Below are 16752 nucleotides of genomic sequence, written 5' to 3'. Positions count from 1 at the left end.
TATAAATAACAAAATCCAATAAAAAAATGATCTGTGCGTCTATCCGACAGCCAATGTTTAGTGGGAAGGTAAGAAAATAACATTATCTTAGCTAAAGTTACATATTTCATTAGAATGAACTGATAGGGTTAGATTGTCTTGATGCATGCTCAATCATCCAGGTAAGTAAATCCCAAAAGGTTGAATCTGTTCATCTGGAGAAAGCGTTTTGGGATAGGGTTGGCTTATTTGAAATATCATCTTACCAACGTCAAGATATCGTGTTTCGAGTTAAAATAATATTCACTGACGGACGTTATCGTCTTACCCCGTTTCCCTGAAAGATACCATGAGGTTTTATATTAAAAAGTTTTACCCACACTAGACATTTGCGGCAATGGTAGCAAGACAACAACTTCTATAACCTCATCCTCCTTCACAACGCTGTCAAATTACCTTTTTTATTATCAGTTTTATTGAGAAACCCCTAGGGGTGGAAATTACACAATCTGCATTTAACTGGAAGACCAAGGGATAGCAATCAGGCAAATTCTGCAAAAAAAAAAAAGTCTAGGAGCAGCTGCCTCAGAAGTGTGTTCTCTATTATTTAATGCCATTGTTGAACGCCTTGTAAATGTACATCTAAATCTGTTTTCTGTCTCTCAAAAGTCAAAGGTTTCAATTGTCAGTGTTAATCTATAAAACACCAGAAAGTTCTCTGTGCAAAGTCACATTGTCAATGTAGTGATAAAACTGATTAGGGTAGGTGAATGTAAAGGCCAAAAAACTACAAACAGTGTGAAGTCATTTGTAATTCGATCGATCAGTCTCTTGACTACTGATCTCGTCAGGAGCTGATTAGATGATCAAAACACCTGATGTACTTCAAAAGCTGCAGACAGAAGCCTGCACCCTTTGGGAATGTGTTCATATCTTAGAGGCAAGGTTGTTCATAGAGCAGGTGTAGTGATGTGATTACTGTACTGAGTCTGACAAAATAGGATTTATGAGCACTGCAGGGGAGAGAGGAGCTTTTTCTGTCCATCTGACCACATATGATGTCCTTTGTCTAGTTGCAGCTACACACCTGTGTGTGTCTGTGAGAGAGAGAGTGTGTCCAGAGGTGAAAAAGGGTGAAAGCAACACTGGATGTAAACTGTAGTTCTATATGTCAAACACACTGCTCAGCCATTCCACATGTAACCAATAACAGTGCTCCATTAATTATTAATAAGAATGCTTAAAGTTGCAATCAACACTGGATTACTCAAATGACTCCTACTACCTTGCCAATATATTAAACTGTTCCAAAGTATTATTTATTTAAATCGTACGGGGATCGATTTCAGTCATATTTCAATGGGGTAAGTTAACCCTGCTGGTGTATGTGACACAAAACAGAGAGAGCTGTGGAGACGCATAAAGGAAAAAAGCCCAAATAACATGTATTGTATTACCAAATAAAAAATGAAAATGAAAAACAAGACCATATATATATATACATGAGTCAAAAGGTTGGACACACCTTCTCATTTAATGGTTTTTAAAGCCACGCTTTGCTTTGATCACTGCTTTGCACACTCTTGGCATTCTCTCGATGTGCTTCATGAGGACGAGTTCCCACAGATGCTGAGCACTGAGGGCTCTTTTGCCTTCCCCCTGTGGTCCATCTCATCCTAAACCATCTCGACTGAGTTTAGGTCTGCTGACTGTGGAGGACAGGCCATCAGGGACAGCACTCCATGGCTCTCTTACTTGGGTCAAACAGCCTTTACACAACCTGGAGGTGTGTTAGGGATCATTGTCTTGTTGAAGAATAAATGATGGTCCAATTAAATACAAACCGGATGGGATGTCATAGCAGGATGCTGTGGCCTTCAGTTTTGAATAGATCTCCATTGGTGTCACCAGCAAAGCACCCCCACACCATCACATCTCCTCCACGTTTCGCAATGGGAACCATGCAGAGACCATCCTTTTCTGAATCACACAAAGACACAGCAGGTGGAACCAAAGATCTCAAATCTGAACTCATCAGACCAAAGCACAGATTTCCACTGCTCTAATGTCCACTCCTTGTGTTTCTTGGCCCAAAAAAATCTCTTATGCTTGTTGCTTTTCCTTAGTCGTGGTTTCTTAGCAGCTATTTGACCATAAAGGCCTGATTCGCGCAGTCTCCTCTGAACAGTTGATGAAGAGATGTGTCTTCTACTGGAACTCTGTGTGGCATTTATCTGGGCTCTAATCTGAGGTGCTGTTAACTTGCAATTTCTGAGGCTGGTGACTCGGATGAATTTATCCTCAGCACCAGGGGTGACTCTTGGTCTTCCTTTCCTGGGGCAGTCCTCGTGTGAACCAGTTTCATCATAGCACTTGATGGTTTTTGCGACTGCACTTGGGCACACATTCAAAGTTTTAGCAATTTTCTCAACTGACCGACCTTCAGCTCTTAAAGTAATGATGAACTGTTGTTTCTCTTTACTTAGCTGATTGGTTCTCACCACAATATGAATTCTAACAGTTGTCAAATAGGGCTCTCAGCTGTGTACCAAACTGACTTCTGCACAACACAACTGATGGTCCCCACACCATTAAGAGTTCAAGAAATTCCACAAATGAACCCTGACAGGGCCCACCTGTGTAGTAAAAACTATTTCAGGTGATTACATCATGAAGCTCATTGAGAAAAGGCCAAGGGTTTGCAGCGCTGCCAACAAAACAAAGGGTGGCTACTCTCAGGAATCTAAGATATAAAGCATATTTAGACTTATTTATCAAATTTTCTTTGTGTAGATAGCAAGACAGCCCGAGAGTCCATTGCAGTTTTATTTTCAAAATATAACACAAAAACAAACCCAAAACAAAACAAACTTGCACTTCACAATACAAGAAAAATAATATATATATACAAAAAGCTGAAGTTGATGAAAGTTTACAAATCTAGTTTAGCCCAATCTGGCTTTTGGTCCATTGCAAATTTAAATAAAACTTTCCACTTTCAACTTCATCTCTTTTTAACTATATATTTTTTTTTTCTCCAAGCAAACATACACACACACACACACACAAGCGCGCACACACAACAACACAAAATATAAAAAAGCATGACACTTGCGATTAGCTACAGCACCAGCAGCCCGAGACAGCAGAAAGCAGCCGATGCACTCTTAGTGAGCACCTTGTGGGCCGAGCGTCACACCGAATCAGCCTGGATAGGACCGGGGAGGAGTAACATACCAGGGATTCAACACAACCCAATTCCACAGCCCTGTAAAGCGAGACTGACGAACAAATTGAGGGTCCATTGTTACAAGAGCAGCACTTGTAGCGTCTCCGATCGTGCTAAATAAATTGCATTATCTGGACTGTCAGAGTGGCAGCAAAATAATCCATCCTGGTTTATCATCACAAACACATTCGATCCACTTTGGGTTTCTTCCCCCTTCTCTTCAATTTGTCTTTGCTTTCATTTTCAGAGCTTTGTGAAATAGAATATTGAATCAACCACATCCTCCCATTTTTAACTGTCTAATAACATTTTATATACCCACAGAACTAAAAAAGGGGCTTAAACACTGCCGATGATTATGAATTATTTATATTTTGACTTAAAGAATTTGCACATGAAGTGATTGCACAATTCCATCAAGATGCACGGTGAATGAAAAATATGCTGTCAAATTAAGTGTGCAACGAGTGCAGTACGCTGTTTCACATTTTCAGTATTCAGTAAGCTGCACTGCAAAATGTGCCACATGAAGTGCAAGGAACGTGATGGTATGCTTTGACCTTGAAATCCACAGTCCTCCTCTGATATTTTTATGCCCTTGTAGCACATGTGGTGCAAAAGATTTACAAAGGAGTTCCATGCAAATCAGAAGCAAGAGGTTGGAAAATGGTTGAATTTTGGCATTTTCAGAATAATAAGGAGGTTTTAGCAAGAAAAAATGCTTTTGATGATTTGTTAAACATTGTTTCAAATAAGCTGTAAAACAAATTATCATTTATATTTCTGTTATATGTCATCTAATGCTGTTTGTACATGTTGACCACAGTGCTGGCATACATTGAGGATGTGCTGTCTGGCAAGGTGACAGCAGACAACAGCGTGGGCCGTTTCCTGATGGATCTGGCAAACGAAGTACCCGCTATCTCACCCGAGGACTTTGAGAACATGCTCAATTCCAACATCAATGACCTGTTGATGGCAGTGTTGGGAAGGTTACTTTTAAAATGTATTCCATTACAGATTACAGAATACATGCCCCAAAATGTATTCTGTAACGTATTCCGTTACGTTACTCAATGAGAGTAACGTATTCTGAATACTTTGGATTACTTAATATATTATCATGCTGTTTACAACTACATGAATGTTCTATTGCTGTGATTTATTACTGTTACTGAAGGTCCGCGGCTCTGAACCGTAGTAAAGGGACCTCTGGCTAATACGGTGGGTTCTGTGTCGGCTCGTAGCCGAAAACTAGCTTTACTTTGTTGTCTGGGTCAACTTTGCTAGCGAGAGACAGAGAGAGGCGTTGAAAGGCTGCTCCAACAGAACTTATTGTTTTTGGAGGAAAACACGAACACGGTGTACAGTCGAGTCTTAATAGCTTACTTACAACTGGGCTCGTCAGGCACTCTTCTTGGCTGCAGTGGTTATTATTATATTTACATGCTTCCAGCTCCCGTTTTTGCTCGATGACAGCTCGTTCTTTTCCTTTTTCTCCCTCCCTCGCTCACAGACACATAACGGGTATGGCAGTCCATTCTCCCTGCAGCACGGACTACACTGCCTATGATGCTACATTCTTTAGAGCTATACCTGTAGCATTCTGCCTATTAGCTTAGCACAACAACAAGAAAAAGGCCTCTCTCACCCAGGAAACACGCAGAGAGAGAGCGTCACCCTGTAACCATGGCAACCGTAATGCTGCCGCCTGGAACAACAGAACGTAGCTGTCAAACAAAACCCAAACAGGCCTGACCCGCCACAATATGAAACAGGGAAGTACCGCTGTGTAATCCATTTATTTCAACAAAGTAACTGTATTCTAAATACCACCTTTTTAAACGGTAACTGTAACGGAATACAGTTACTCATATTTTGTATTTTAAATACGTAACGGCGGTACATGTATTCCGTTACTCCCCAACACTGGTTGATGGTGACCTACCTGTCCAACCTCACCCAAGCACAGATTGCTCTCAATAAGAAGCTGGTGCTGCTCTGAGAGGGTTTCTTTGAAGTCATTCATATTAAATTTTTGTACCTGTGTTGGATATAACTCTTGGTGGGTGTATAAATCAGAAACATTTCACACCTAAAATACACTAAAATACATTCAAACTGGATCAAAAACAAAAATACTGCTCGGTGAAGCTTATTTCCACACTTGAAAATGACGAGCCATTTCCTCACTGCGATTGACACATATGCTTAAAAGAGATGAGGCTAATGCCGAGACAGGCTGAGAAGGCAATGATTAATCTCCAAAATACTTCAGTTTCTATTCTACTTCTCCCAAATCTTTTCTGCAAAACTCTACAAATATGCCAAGCATGCTTGGAAACACCCTCACTGACTTTGGGCACACAACATTTTTTATTTTTTGCTTTAAATGAAAAGCAAAGGCGACACGAGCACAAACACACAGAGTTCTATTTCTATTCCTTTAGAGGACATTGCACTTTTATTCGTTTCAGGGTTCTAAACCCTAAGGATAACTACTTCTTGCCTAACCTTATATTGAATGAGTTAAACTTTAGGGAGTTGTTTTTTGTCCCTGAAATCTAGTCAGGTCTCCACAATGTGACTATCTAAATGGATTTAGGTCAGAAAATTGGTAATAGAAGGGAACACACACACACACACACACACACACACACACACACACACACACACACACACACACACACACACACACACACACTGGTATGTGTGGTTAGGGAATCTCATCTTCCCTTGTGTGTATGTCTCTATCCCACTGTGGTTACCACGAGGAAGTAGTTCTGACAGCATTGCAGCACTATTACTACAAGCAAGCTGTGGGTGGAAGGGTTTGCCTGTGCAAATATTTAAAACTCAACAAAGAAGAACTACTTTAGATGACCCCAGAGTGCTGCTTGCCAGCAGAAACTCAGAAAATTGTATAATTTACACCTTCATATCCTCTACCCATTTAGAGACCTTCCCTCTCTTGTGACTTGTAATTTTTCCTCGTCTCTGAATCCTTCTCGCTGGGACAGATCCGTGGGTGTGTCTGACATGCCCTACATGAAGAGACCGCTCAGCCCTTGCACCCGCTGTGGGCTGCTGCTACATGATGCGTTGTGACTGATGCTGGGAGCCAAACACCGCTGCCACTGCTCTGCTCTGCCTTTAGCACCACTGAGAAGGAGCAAAGTCAGTCAGGCAATCTGGCAACTCAAAACCCCCAGCTGGGTGCACTCATCCTCTCTGCTGCCACTCCTCTGTAGCTAGAAAATACCTCAATTCGAAATCATACATTTCGCTGTTAACCTTGATGGCAGGCAGCTCCGTTTTTGACGGCGAGTGCAAGCGTGTGTGACTTGCTGAGCTCCTGACAGGTGTGCGAGCGTGTGTCTGACTGCAAATGGAGAGCGAAAATGTGAGAGGAACACGCAAGGATGCTGGTATTCAAATCATGTTTGGCAGCCATTGTTTTTATGCTCTGCCTAGTGACCTGTTACCATAAAATTAATGCCTACATGCTCCGCATCTGGTTGTAATAAAAGTAGCTGATATTTTGTCTCATTTCTCTGACCTCGGAGAGGACAGAACTGTTACCTGTCTCTTTCAGCAGAAGGAAGCCAATTCCTGACATCTAATCTGATGGCACTTGAATGCTCCACTGTAACCTACATCACGCAACCAGGTGAGTGTTTTCTGCTCTGCACAGTCACACAATGACTCCACATAAAGGATTTTATTCTGTCTGACAGCACCATGTCAAGCTCTCTGTCTCCATCCATCGCCCCTATCACCTCACAATTGGTGGCACACAGAGGTGATGTTGTTCTTTGCTTCACTGAAACTCTACAAACCAGCAGGATCCCAAAGTCTGTGCCTGACAACAAACACTCAGTTTTTCATTGGGTAAGAAAAAAAAATCCCCGAGTGAAATGCTCTTTGGTTTTTGTTCTTGTTTTTTTTTTTCTAAATAGGGTGACATACAACCCAGGAGGGGTCTTCATTCATCTTCTTTTGAGCAGCTTCAAAATGAAAATGAGTACCATAAAACAGGCAGAGATGAGGTTGCCTGAATGCTCCACCAAGCAGCTGATGGCTGTATCTGCTGGGAGATTTTACTTTTAGTTGTTTTACTCCTCATCGAGTCAGCTGGTTAAAATGTGACTCATTCATAAAGGCAACAGGAGCAAATGTTTGCCATATTTTGGCTGGTATGGGAGTAGGATTAATTATCGTAAACTTGCAATACAAAAATGCAAAGTTACTGAGAGCTGAATGGGAGAAAAGACCACAAATTGTCACACAAAGGGGCTTTGTGCATATGTGAGTATAAAGCTGAGTAATAAAAAGACAAATGCATGATTAGAAGACATATGTTGTGCCCAGGGACACAAAAAACCTGAAGTTTAGTATCGATTGTTACTGCATTACTAGAGCTAACGCCGCACTTTTGTCTGCCTCCCAACTGATCTTTAGAGGGCGTTGAGATGAGAAAATATTCATAAAAACAACAACAAAACTTGTTTATCAATTCTGTTGCGGATTTGCTACCAGGAACAGTCAAGAGATGCAGTCATTCATCTGCCATAATGGGAGCTCTGGGTCACACAATCTAAAAAATAAAATACAGCTGCCTGTGATGGGGCTCCTAGGCTGAATAATCACCAGGTTTTGTTGTGGCAGCAAACATAATAAAGCATTTTTATGATGCCGTAAAAACGCCTGTTCAAGACTTTTCTATGCTTTTCCAAGCTTGCTGCAGAATATTAAACCAAAATTTTCACAGAGTATTAGCTTTACCAACTTAAGTGGCATGTCATTGACTTTTACATGTTTAAAGAATCCTCTCCGTTCCCAGAAGACAGTAAACACTGATAACAGATATTTTTGCTGGAGCGTTTTGGCTGATGTAAAATAAAAAATTGCATGAAAAGCATGAAAATAAAAATTCCCTGGTGAAATTTACTCAGGATGGGTTTGAGTTTATTCATTGAAAACCAACAGTGCTTTGCAAAGGAGCAAGAATTTGTTTTTTATATCACTGCTGTTGATGTTAGATGATGATCTTGCCAGGCACAGCGTTTGTATCGCTGGCCCTTGTGCTTACCCACTTCTTGGACGTTGCTCAGCAAGTAAAGCTCAGCTTGACTTGGGAAAGGTTAATCATGTTTGACTGAGCTCTCTGTACTTCATCAAGGCTGCTTTTGTTTTATTGCTCTCTTTAATCTTTACTCTTCTTCTTATGTACTCGGTTTATGTTATTCACCGTGTACTTTATGGCAGCGGTCCCCAATCCCCGGGCCTCGGACCGGTACCGGTCCGTGAGTCGTTTGGTACCGGGCCGCGAGAGTTGAGGCTCAGGTGTGAAATGTGTGGTTTTCAGGGTTTTTATCGGTTTTCAGCGTTATTTTGTTATCGTTTTTATCGTTTACTCGTTTTTTCTTGGTCTTTTCTCGTGTGTTATGAATAAATTTTCTTTTTTTCGGTACCGGTACTAGTTTTATTTTGTTGTATTTATCCGCGACACCTTAAAGGCCGGTCCGTGAAAATATTGTCGGGCATAAACTGGTCCGTGGCGCAAAAAAGGTTGGGGACCGCTGCTTTATGGTATATTTCATATTATAAATTTTCAAAGGAACAAAACAAAAAAAATGAAAACTCTTCCAAGTTCAAATTAATGAATTATGCTCTTGCATAATGAAACACTTTCATTCTTACTATGAGTAAGAATGAAAGTGTTTCATTCTTACTCATAGTAAGAATGAAACACAGTATGAGGAGATGCATTAAGGGGCAGATCCAACCATAATTTTTTTTTTTAAAAATGCACCTAAGTTGCACGTATAGCTGGCTGAGCAATATAGAGTTTAAAAAAGGGCTTCATCCATCATGTCCATCCAGTCTATAGTTTGCTGGAGTTAATGCCATATGGATGGGATTAGTCTATGACTAACAGTGTGATAGCATTGATGTAGTTCTGCTCTGTTCTGTAAGAACAAATGAAAGAAGGTTTTGATACCAGCTGTACTGATTGTCCTGCTGTCCAACATTCTCTTGTAAACCGTGATTTGATGGTGAAACAGGGGTTATCGATTCACACTTGTAAGAGATCTTTCAGCTGACTGGAAATTGAGACCATCTTGTTTACCTGAGGATACGGATTCTGACCTAAAGGCTAATCTCAGAGTGGCAACACTGTGTCTGACCATTCAGGGAATACAAACTGACAACATAACAAGTAACTGTAGCAAGAATGCAAGACTGAAGGAAAGACTAGTTTGTCAGTAACACAATGGATTTGTTTGTTTCTTTTTGTCCCTGCTCTCCTATCCCTGAGGGGCAAATAACTGACTTTTTTTTTATAGCTGTAGTAATCAGTAATCCTTTTGTAGGCTAGTTTTTCATGCTAATTTCTGCATCTTACTGTCCTCTTTTTTTCCGTCTCCCATCCTCATTATTGTCTTAATTGAATTCACCTGCACCTTCTTACCCTTCTCCCTTTGTATTTATTTAATATGCATTTTCTCCCTCCATATTCGTCAGGTTGCTGTCACAAAGCCCTTCTGTTTCTGCATATAATTCATTTGTGATCTCAAGATAATCTACTACATTTGGTTGTTTTAATTGGGACTTTTAGTGTTTGTTTTTGAAAAAGAGACCTGTATTGAATGAAATTTTGTTCAGTCATACTTGTGTGCTGAAAATAAAGGTGTGAATTTTTTGTAAATTTCCATTTTGCCTCCGTGGTTTCTGTATTTGGGTCCCGGCATGATAATTTCCTCAAAGAATGACATCCTCTCCTTAGTACAGCGGTCCCCAACCTTTTTTGCGCCACGGACCAGTTTATGCCTGACAATATTTTCATGGACCAGGCTTTAAGTTGTCGCGGATAAATACAACAAAATAAAACTAGTACCGGTACCGAAAAAAAGAAGATTTATTCATAACACACGTGAAAAGACCCAGGAAAACCAAGTTAACGATAAAAACGATAACAAAATAATGCTGAAAACCGATAGAAACCCTGAAAACCATACATTTCACACCTGGTGGCGGCCCGGTACCAAACGACTTACGGACCAGTACCGGTCCGAGGCCCGGGGGTTGGGGACCACTGCCTTAGTAGACTTCACCTGAGACTAATCACTGAGATATCCTCAAAGTTATACATCTGTTTACAGAGAAACTGACAGTAGGATTTGATGGAAATCCAGTGGATTTAAGACTGGTCTGCATTAATATCATTAACAATTAATGATGTACACAAAAGGCTCAGCATAGTTGATCTGAGCTCATTTTCAACACTTTGGTAGCGCTGTTATTTCCCTGGTTAACGGGATACAAAGGGCCTATGGTCAGTCAGCACAGAGCGGTATGTAACACCATTTCATCCCACACCACGATAGAACCAAAAGTCCCTTAAGGCTCCTCTTTAACAAAGCCCATTCATTTAATAAGCAGCAGCCAGTGGCACTGGATTCGATTCGGCGAGGAGTGTTTGATATGGAAAAATGGTGGAATTACACCATGAAAAGAAAGAAGAGAAACTTGGAGATGGAAAGTAGAGGGGAGGATGACTGATTAGGCAATGAATGGATTTAAAGTGAAGTGACTTCTTTTTTAAACGCAAGTGATTTTGCTGAGGCGGACGATCCTACAGGGGACAGATACAGTTAGACAGCAATTGACTGCCTTGTGTTGTATCATGTTGGAGTTCAAGAGGCTATCAAAACATTATGCCAGGGAGAGTCATAACAATGACCAGCAGAGTAATAAAAGACATAAAGTCAGGGAGATGGGTAAGGAGGGAGATGAGAAAAGCTAGTAGGGCAGAGGGAAAGAAGGATAGTCAAGAAAAAAAAAAGATGGTGGAAGACACAGGGAGCGAGAGGCAGGAAAATCAATACACTTCTATATGCAGCATTGAGAATGTGCCCTCTCGCTGCTCCAGACAGCCTATCCAAGGACTCCAACAGCCAGCAGACAAACTGAACATCTATCCACAGACCCACACTCATAATATGCCACCCCAGTCTGTCCCTGTCTCCATTTATCTCCCCCTCCCATAAACACATACGCACGCACGCACACATGCACACACTTCAACCTACTGGCTTTTCTCCTCCAAATTTAACACTCTAATTTGGTAGAGGGCTGGCTGCCGTGTTATTGATGTTGCCAGAGGTCTGATCCATCTACAGCCTGGGACAAGGCTTCAGTCAAAATGGCTATAACTCAGAGGCATCCTGCTCCCTGTTTGCCAGAGTATCAGACCAGCATTGGTAATTTAAAGGTTGGATAGACAGCCAATATTACTGTATGCACCTGCCTCGCTTCATCACCCTAAAGGGCCGCATGCCAGTGCTCCGAAGCATTTGGTAAATCTCCATGCTTGTTGAGACACGTTGGATTGGAAATCAATTTTTGTAACTTTTCGCGGTTGCAAACTTCAACAAATGCCGTCTTTAGGATTATACAATATGGAAATTAAGATAAAATTAATTTTAAAAAGAAAATAAATGTCTCTACTTTTCACAGTGTTCACAGAGGGGGATTAGCACATATCCTGTGTGTGTGTGTTTGTATATGATGGTGTGACATGTGGGATGGATTAGAGAGGTTTACTTCAGAGTGAGCTCTGCATGCTGGTGCTCCTTCACATATCTTTTTCCCGGTTATGTATGTGTTTGTGTTTGAGTGTGTGTGTCCACCCATCTGTGTGGGTTTAGCTGGAGGGCAAAGCGACAAGGGATTGGAAAAGCTGGGTGTTTCGTTATATACCATTGTCTTATCACAGAGATATATAGCCAAACAGAACACAGAGGGGCTGAGCCCGATCAGACAGCGATGAATGAAGATCGGAAGGAAGCACAGACATGTAAAAGAAAAATTTAAAAAAGAAAAAGGAGGAGAGGAAAAAGAAAACATGGGGAGGAACAATGTGCTCTCTGGATGCCCACAGGACTATGGTTAGTGTAGTCTCTGATCAATGATTAAAGAGCTTTATGTTCTCCTACCCACAGCATTGTGGAGGACACGCTCACCTCTCTCAAGCTCTGCTTCAACCCTCCCGCCCCCTATTCTTACTTCCCAGGGCTGTCCATCCTCCTGCCCTTTCCCTTCTCTCTGTCTCTATCTCTCTGAAGTAATGGGCAGACAACCATTGCTGTAATTTCCTCTGTACTAAAAACTGACAACTATAAAAGGTCACACAGAGGAAGTGGTCTCATGCTTCTAATCACTCAACAAGAGCACGGCCACTCAGTCCATTCAAATATCACCATGATAAAGACAAAATGTCCTCTACTACTGACTGTTTTCTTTTATTTTTCTGATGTAATAAAAAGTTGAACACAGAGAATATAGTGTTTACATTCATTTTAAATGCCCTTGAGCTGCACTTATATAAACAGTTTTTTCCTTCTCTGAATAAAATAATTTGGCAGGATTTACACGTTCGCTAAATGAAATGATTGCGTAATGGGTCATGGTCATGCTCCATGGAAAGCATTCATAAAATGTGAAATATATTGAATGCATGCACCTCAAGCGAAAGACAGAGTTGAGCCTACGTTATTGGTTTGCTGGGGTGCATTTGACTGAAATCAAAATCTATCTCCTCCTCCTGTTGTTATTAAATGGATGAAAGCTCATCTCCTGCTTTACAGCTCCCTGTAAACTAGAAAACATCACTCGACCAAATCTGATTTCTCCTGTGGGGATGACTTCATTCGATATATTCAGACTTTTTATTTTAATATATATAATCATTTTTAAATGCATATACCAGTCAAAGGTTTGGACACACCTTCTCAATGTCTTCATACTGTAAACATCAAATATATTAAAACAAGATATATGGTATTGTGTAGCAAGGAAAAAAATGATCAATAACTCTAAATTTGGCTTATATTTTAGATTCCTCAAAGTAGCCACCCTTTGTTTTGTTGGCAGCGCTGCAAACCCTTGGCCTTTTCTCAATGAGCTTCATGATGTAATCACCTGAAATAGTTTTCACTACACAGGTGGGCCCTGTCAGGGTTCATTTGTGGAATTTCTTGAACTCTTAATAGTGTGGGGACCATCAGTTGTGTTGTGCAGAAGTCAGTTTGGTACACAGCTGAGAGCCCTATTTGACAACTGTTAGAATTCATATTGTGGTGAGAACCAATCAGCTAAGTAAAGAGAAACAACAGTTCATCATTACTTTAAGAACTGAAGGTCGGTCAGTTGAGAAAATTGCTAAAACTTTGAATGTGTGCCCAAGTGCAGTCGCAAAAACCATCAAGTGCTATGATGAAACTGGTTCACATGAGGACTGCCCCAGGAAAGGAAGACCAAGAGTCACCTCTGGTGCTGAGGATAAATTCATCCGAGTCACCAGCCTCAGAAATTGCAAGTTAACAGCACCTCAGATTAGAGCCCAGATAAATGCTACGGGTTCCAGTAGAAGACACATCTCTTCATCAACTGTTCAGAGGAGACTGCGCGAATCAGGCCTTTATGGTCAAATAGCTGCTAAGAAACCACGACTAAGGAAAAGCAACAAGCATAAGAGATTTTTTTGGGGGCCAAGAAACACAAGCAGTGGACATTAGAGCAGTGGAAATCTGTGCTTTGGTCTGATGAGTTCAGATTTGAGATCTTTGGTTCCACCCGCTGTGTCTTTGTGTGGCGCAGAAAAGCATGGAGGAGGTGTGATGGTGTGGGGGTGCTTTGCTGGTGACAGTGTTGGAGATTGATTCAAACATGGCAACCACAGCATCCTGCAGCAACATCCCATCCCATCCGGTTTGTGTTTAGTTGGACCATTGATTATTTTCCAACAGGACAATGACCCCAAACACACCTCCAGGTTATGTAAGGGCTATTTGTCCAAGTAGGAGAGTCATGGAGTGCTGTGCCTGATGGCCTGTCCTCCACAGTCAGCAGACCTAAACCCAATCGAGATGGTTTGGGATGAGATGAGAGGGAAGGCAAAAGAGCCAACAACTGCTCAGCATTTGTGGGAACTCCTTCAAGACTGTTGGAAAACCATTGCAGATGACAACCTCATGAAGCTCATTGAGAGAATGCCAAGAGTGTGCAAAGCACTAATCAAAGCAAAGGGTGGTTACTTTGAAGAATCTAAAATATAAAACATGTCTTGAGTTATTTCACACTTTTTTCCATATGTGTTCATTCATAGTTTTGATGCCTTCAGTGAGACTCTACAATGTAAATAGTCATGAAAATAAAGAATAACCATTAAATAAGAAGGTTCGTCCAAACTTTTGACTGGTAGTGTAAATCTATCTATCTATCTAAATATACATATACATATATATAAAAAACTGTACAGTATGTGGGCCACATGCAATGTGATTCCCAACAGCACCAACTCCATGTGATGACATAAAACTTTTAGAAATGCACTTTACTGAGCAGGATGACTCATAATCCAAATCATGATTTTAAAAATGCATTTTCAAAACCTAGAAGCACAGATCTGAGGATGAATATAAGGCATTAGTTAAGGAGGATCATGCAATAAATATTGCAATCCTTCCACATAGATTCATTAAACATGGAGCAAACACATTTTGGTTGTTAAAACCAGACAAATTTCAGAGACCTGAGTAGACTTATACAGCATGCAGCATATGCCGTGTTCATTTACTTTGAGGTTTTGTGCCACAAGTAGCAGGTGCATTAAGTATCAAAAGAAATCGATGTGATTGTGGCGAGACAAAGAGCACAGACATTGCAATTATTGTGAGTGTATAAGAAAACAGAGTTGAGCCAAAAATGGAAGCTCGAGTCAAATAAACATGAACACAAAAGAAAATGAGACAGAAGAAGAGACCACAGTCTATTACGAGTTCCATCTTGTAGTTTGTGTCTACATTGATTTGTTGGGGACTAGAATCTCTGCCTCTTCCCAGCTCACCTAATTGCACTCACTGTGACCCGCTAATTACTTCACTAAGACCTAGCTGGTCTCGCCTCACTGCACTACTTCTCTGTCTAAAGTTGTCTCCATAACAGCGTGGGAGGGTGGGACACGGAATGAAAGTAAATGTGAAGGCACAAAGGGCAAACGAGGCTGGATTAAGAATGCATGATATATGTCAAAGCAGGAGACAGAAACAAGATGTAGAATGAAACAACAAGTGACAGACAGACCAAGTTGGGAGCATATGTTTTATATCTGAGTTAGTTTTAAGGTGGAGGGTACTGATGCTTTTGTCTCCAACTAATCTGCATACATAATTAAATAAATCTCTGCTGATTAGACAATCACAATGATGAAGACACTAATGACAGTTAATTCACTGGGAACAACATGAAGCTAACCTACCTGATGGGATGAGCCCAAATTCCCAGCTGGGTACAAGAATGCCAAAAGGATTCTTTGTACCAGTATCTTCTGTTGTAGGCGGGGTTTTACGTTCCTCTGACTTTAAGCCCTTGAATGGCGTCCAGTGGCTTCCCACGACAAAAGACTCAGAAACGGCAGATCTGGATTCCATTTCTGTAGCAGCAACCTTGATGTCTGATACGGCAGTAGTCAAGTGAATGACTCCAGAAGTGGTTGTGGATGCTCCTTCGGGTGCAGGAGTCGATGAGAGGCCCTGCATGTTGGGGAAACTTGTAGCTTTCTCCTTGTCTTCCTGAGCCCACGAAATGGAAATAGATGGCTCCTCTGTATAAGATCTATTTTCTATAGTGGCTGCTGTGGTAGCAGGATCCACTGTCTGTGCATCTCTGGCCAGAAGCTCTGCCGTCGTCATTTCAGAAGTTGTCAGCATCTCTATCAAAGCCTCATGTCTGGTAATCATCACCTCATCAGTGCTTGTACCTTTACTGTCTTTTCTATAAACTGGGGTGAATCCGGAGTTTGAACTAACTTCCCCGCTGTGTGAGGAGGTAGATGAGAGCTTGTCAGTAGGCCTGTGAATGTAGAAGATCTCGCCCCTAGCCTCCTCTGTTGACTCTGTTTCCTGGGAGACCTGAGGTGGGGTGGTGGGCTGTTCCACCAGCTGCCAGTGGGACAGAGTTGTGCGCTCAGTCACAGTGGCAAAATCACTCTGGCTGAGTGAAGATTTCGACTCAGTAATCACTTTGATGCCACTGCTGTCCAAATTGTTGTCTTTCATTCCAAATCCATCCGGCACGTTGCTCCCTTCTCCACTACCCTCTATCACTTTCTCCTCTCCTGATGCGCTTCTGGCAGTTGGAGTATTGGCATTCTCTGTATCCTGCTCTTTGCCTTCACCTGAATAATTATCTGTGTAGTCCTGTCGAAGGAAGGTGGGCAGGGTCATCATCTCAATGGGTCCTGCTTTAGCTTCCATTGGCTCCCAGGTGGGTTTTTTACCCACATAGCCCACATTTTTAGGAAGGCCTAGTTTGGGAATGCGCATTGATTTGATGGCCCACTGAAACTGGGAGCTGGGAGCAGGAACAAAGGTAGGATGTTGCCTGAGACCCTGAAGACTGGAGAAGTTGACATGTTCACTGGATGGTGAGCTCTCAGTGGGATCCGATTCAGGGATTTCTATAGAAAATACAGAGAC

At 41.5% G+C, this 16752-nt stretch overlaps 1 protein-coding gene across 3 annotated transcripts in view; it reads right to left on the bottom strand.

The window, feature by feature from the left end:
* The window catches only part of ncanb (neurocan b), a 202129-nt gene that overhangs the window by 105882 nt on the left and 79495 nt on the right, over positions 1–16752 (bottom strand). For all 3 annotated transcript variants that reach the window (XM_085152483.1, XM_085152482.1, XM_085152481.1), the window contains exon 9: positions 15534–16733. In XM_085152483.1, coding sequence (XP_085008609.1) covers positions 15534–16733 — 1200 coding nt within the window. The remainder of the gene's footprint in view (positions 1–15533; positions 16734–16752) is intronic.

Source organism: Neolamprologus multifasciatus, chromosome 23, assembly GCF_963576455.1.
Source record: "Neolamprologus multifasciatus chromosome 23, fNeoMul1.2, whole genome shotgun sequence".
Lineage (NCBI taxonomy): Eukaryota > Metazoa > Chordata > Actinopteri > Cichliformes > Cichlidae > Neolamprologus > Neolamprologus multifasciatus.
The sequence above is the reverse complement of the archived record's forward strand: the minus strand, read 5'-3'. Positions and strand labels throughout refer to the sequence as shown.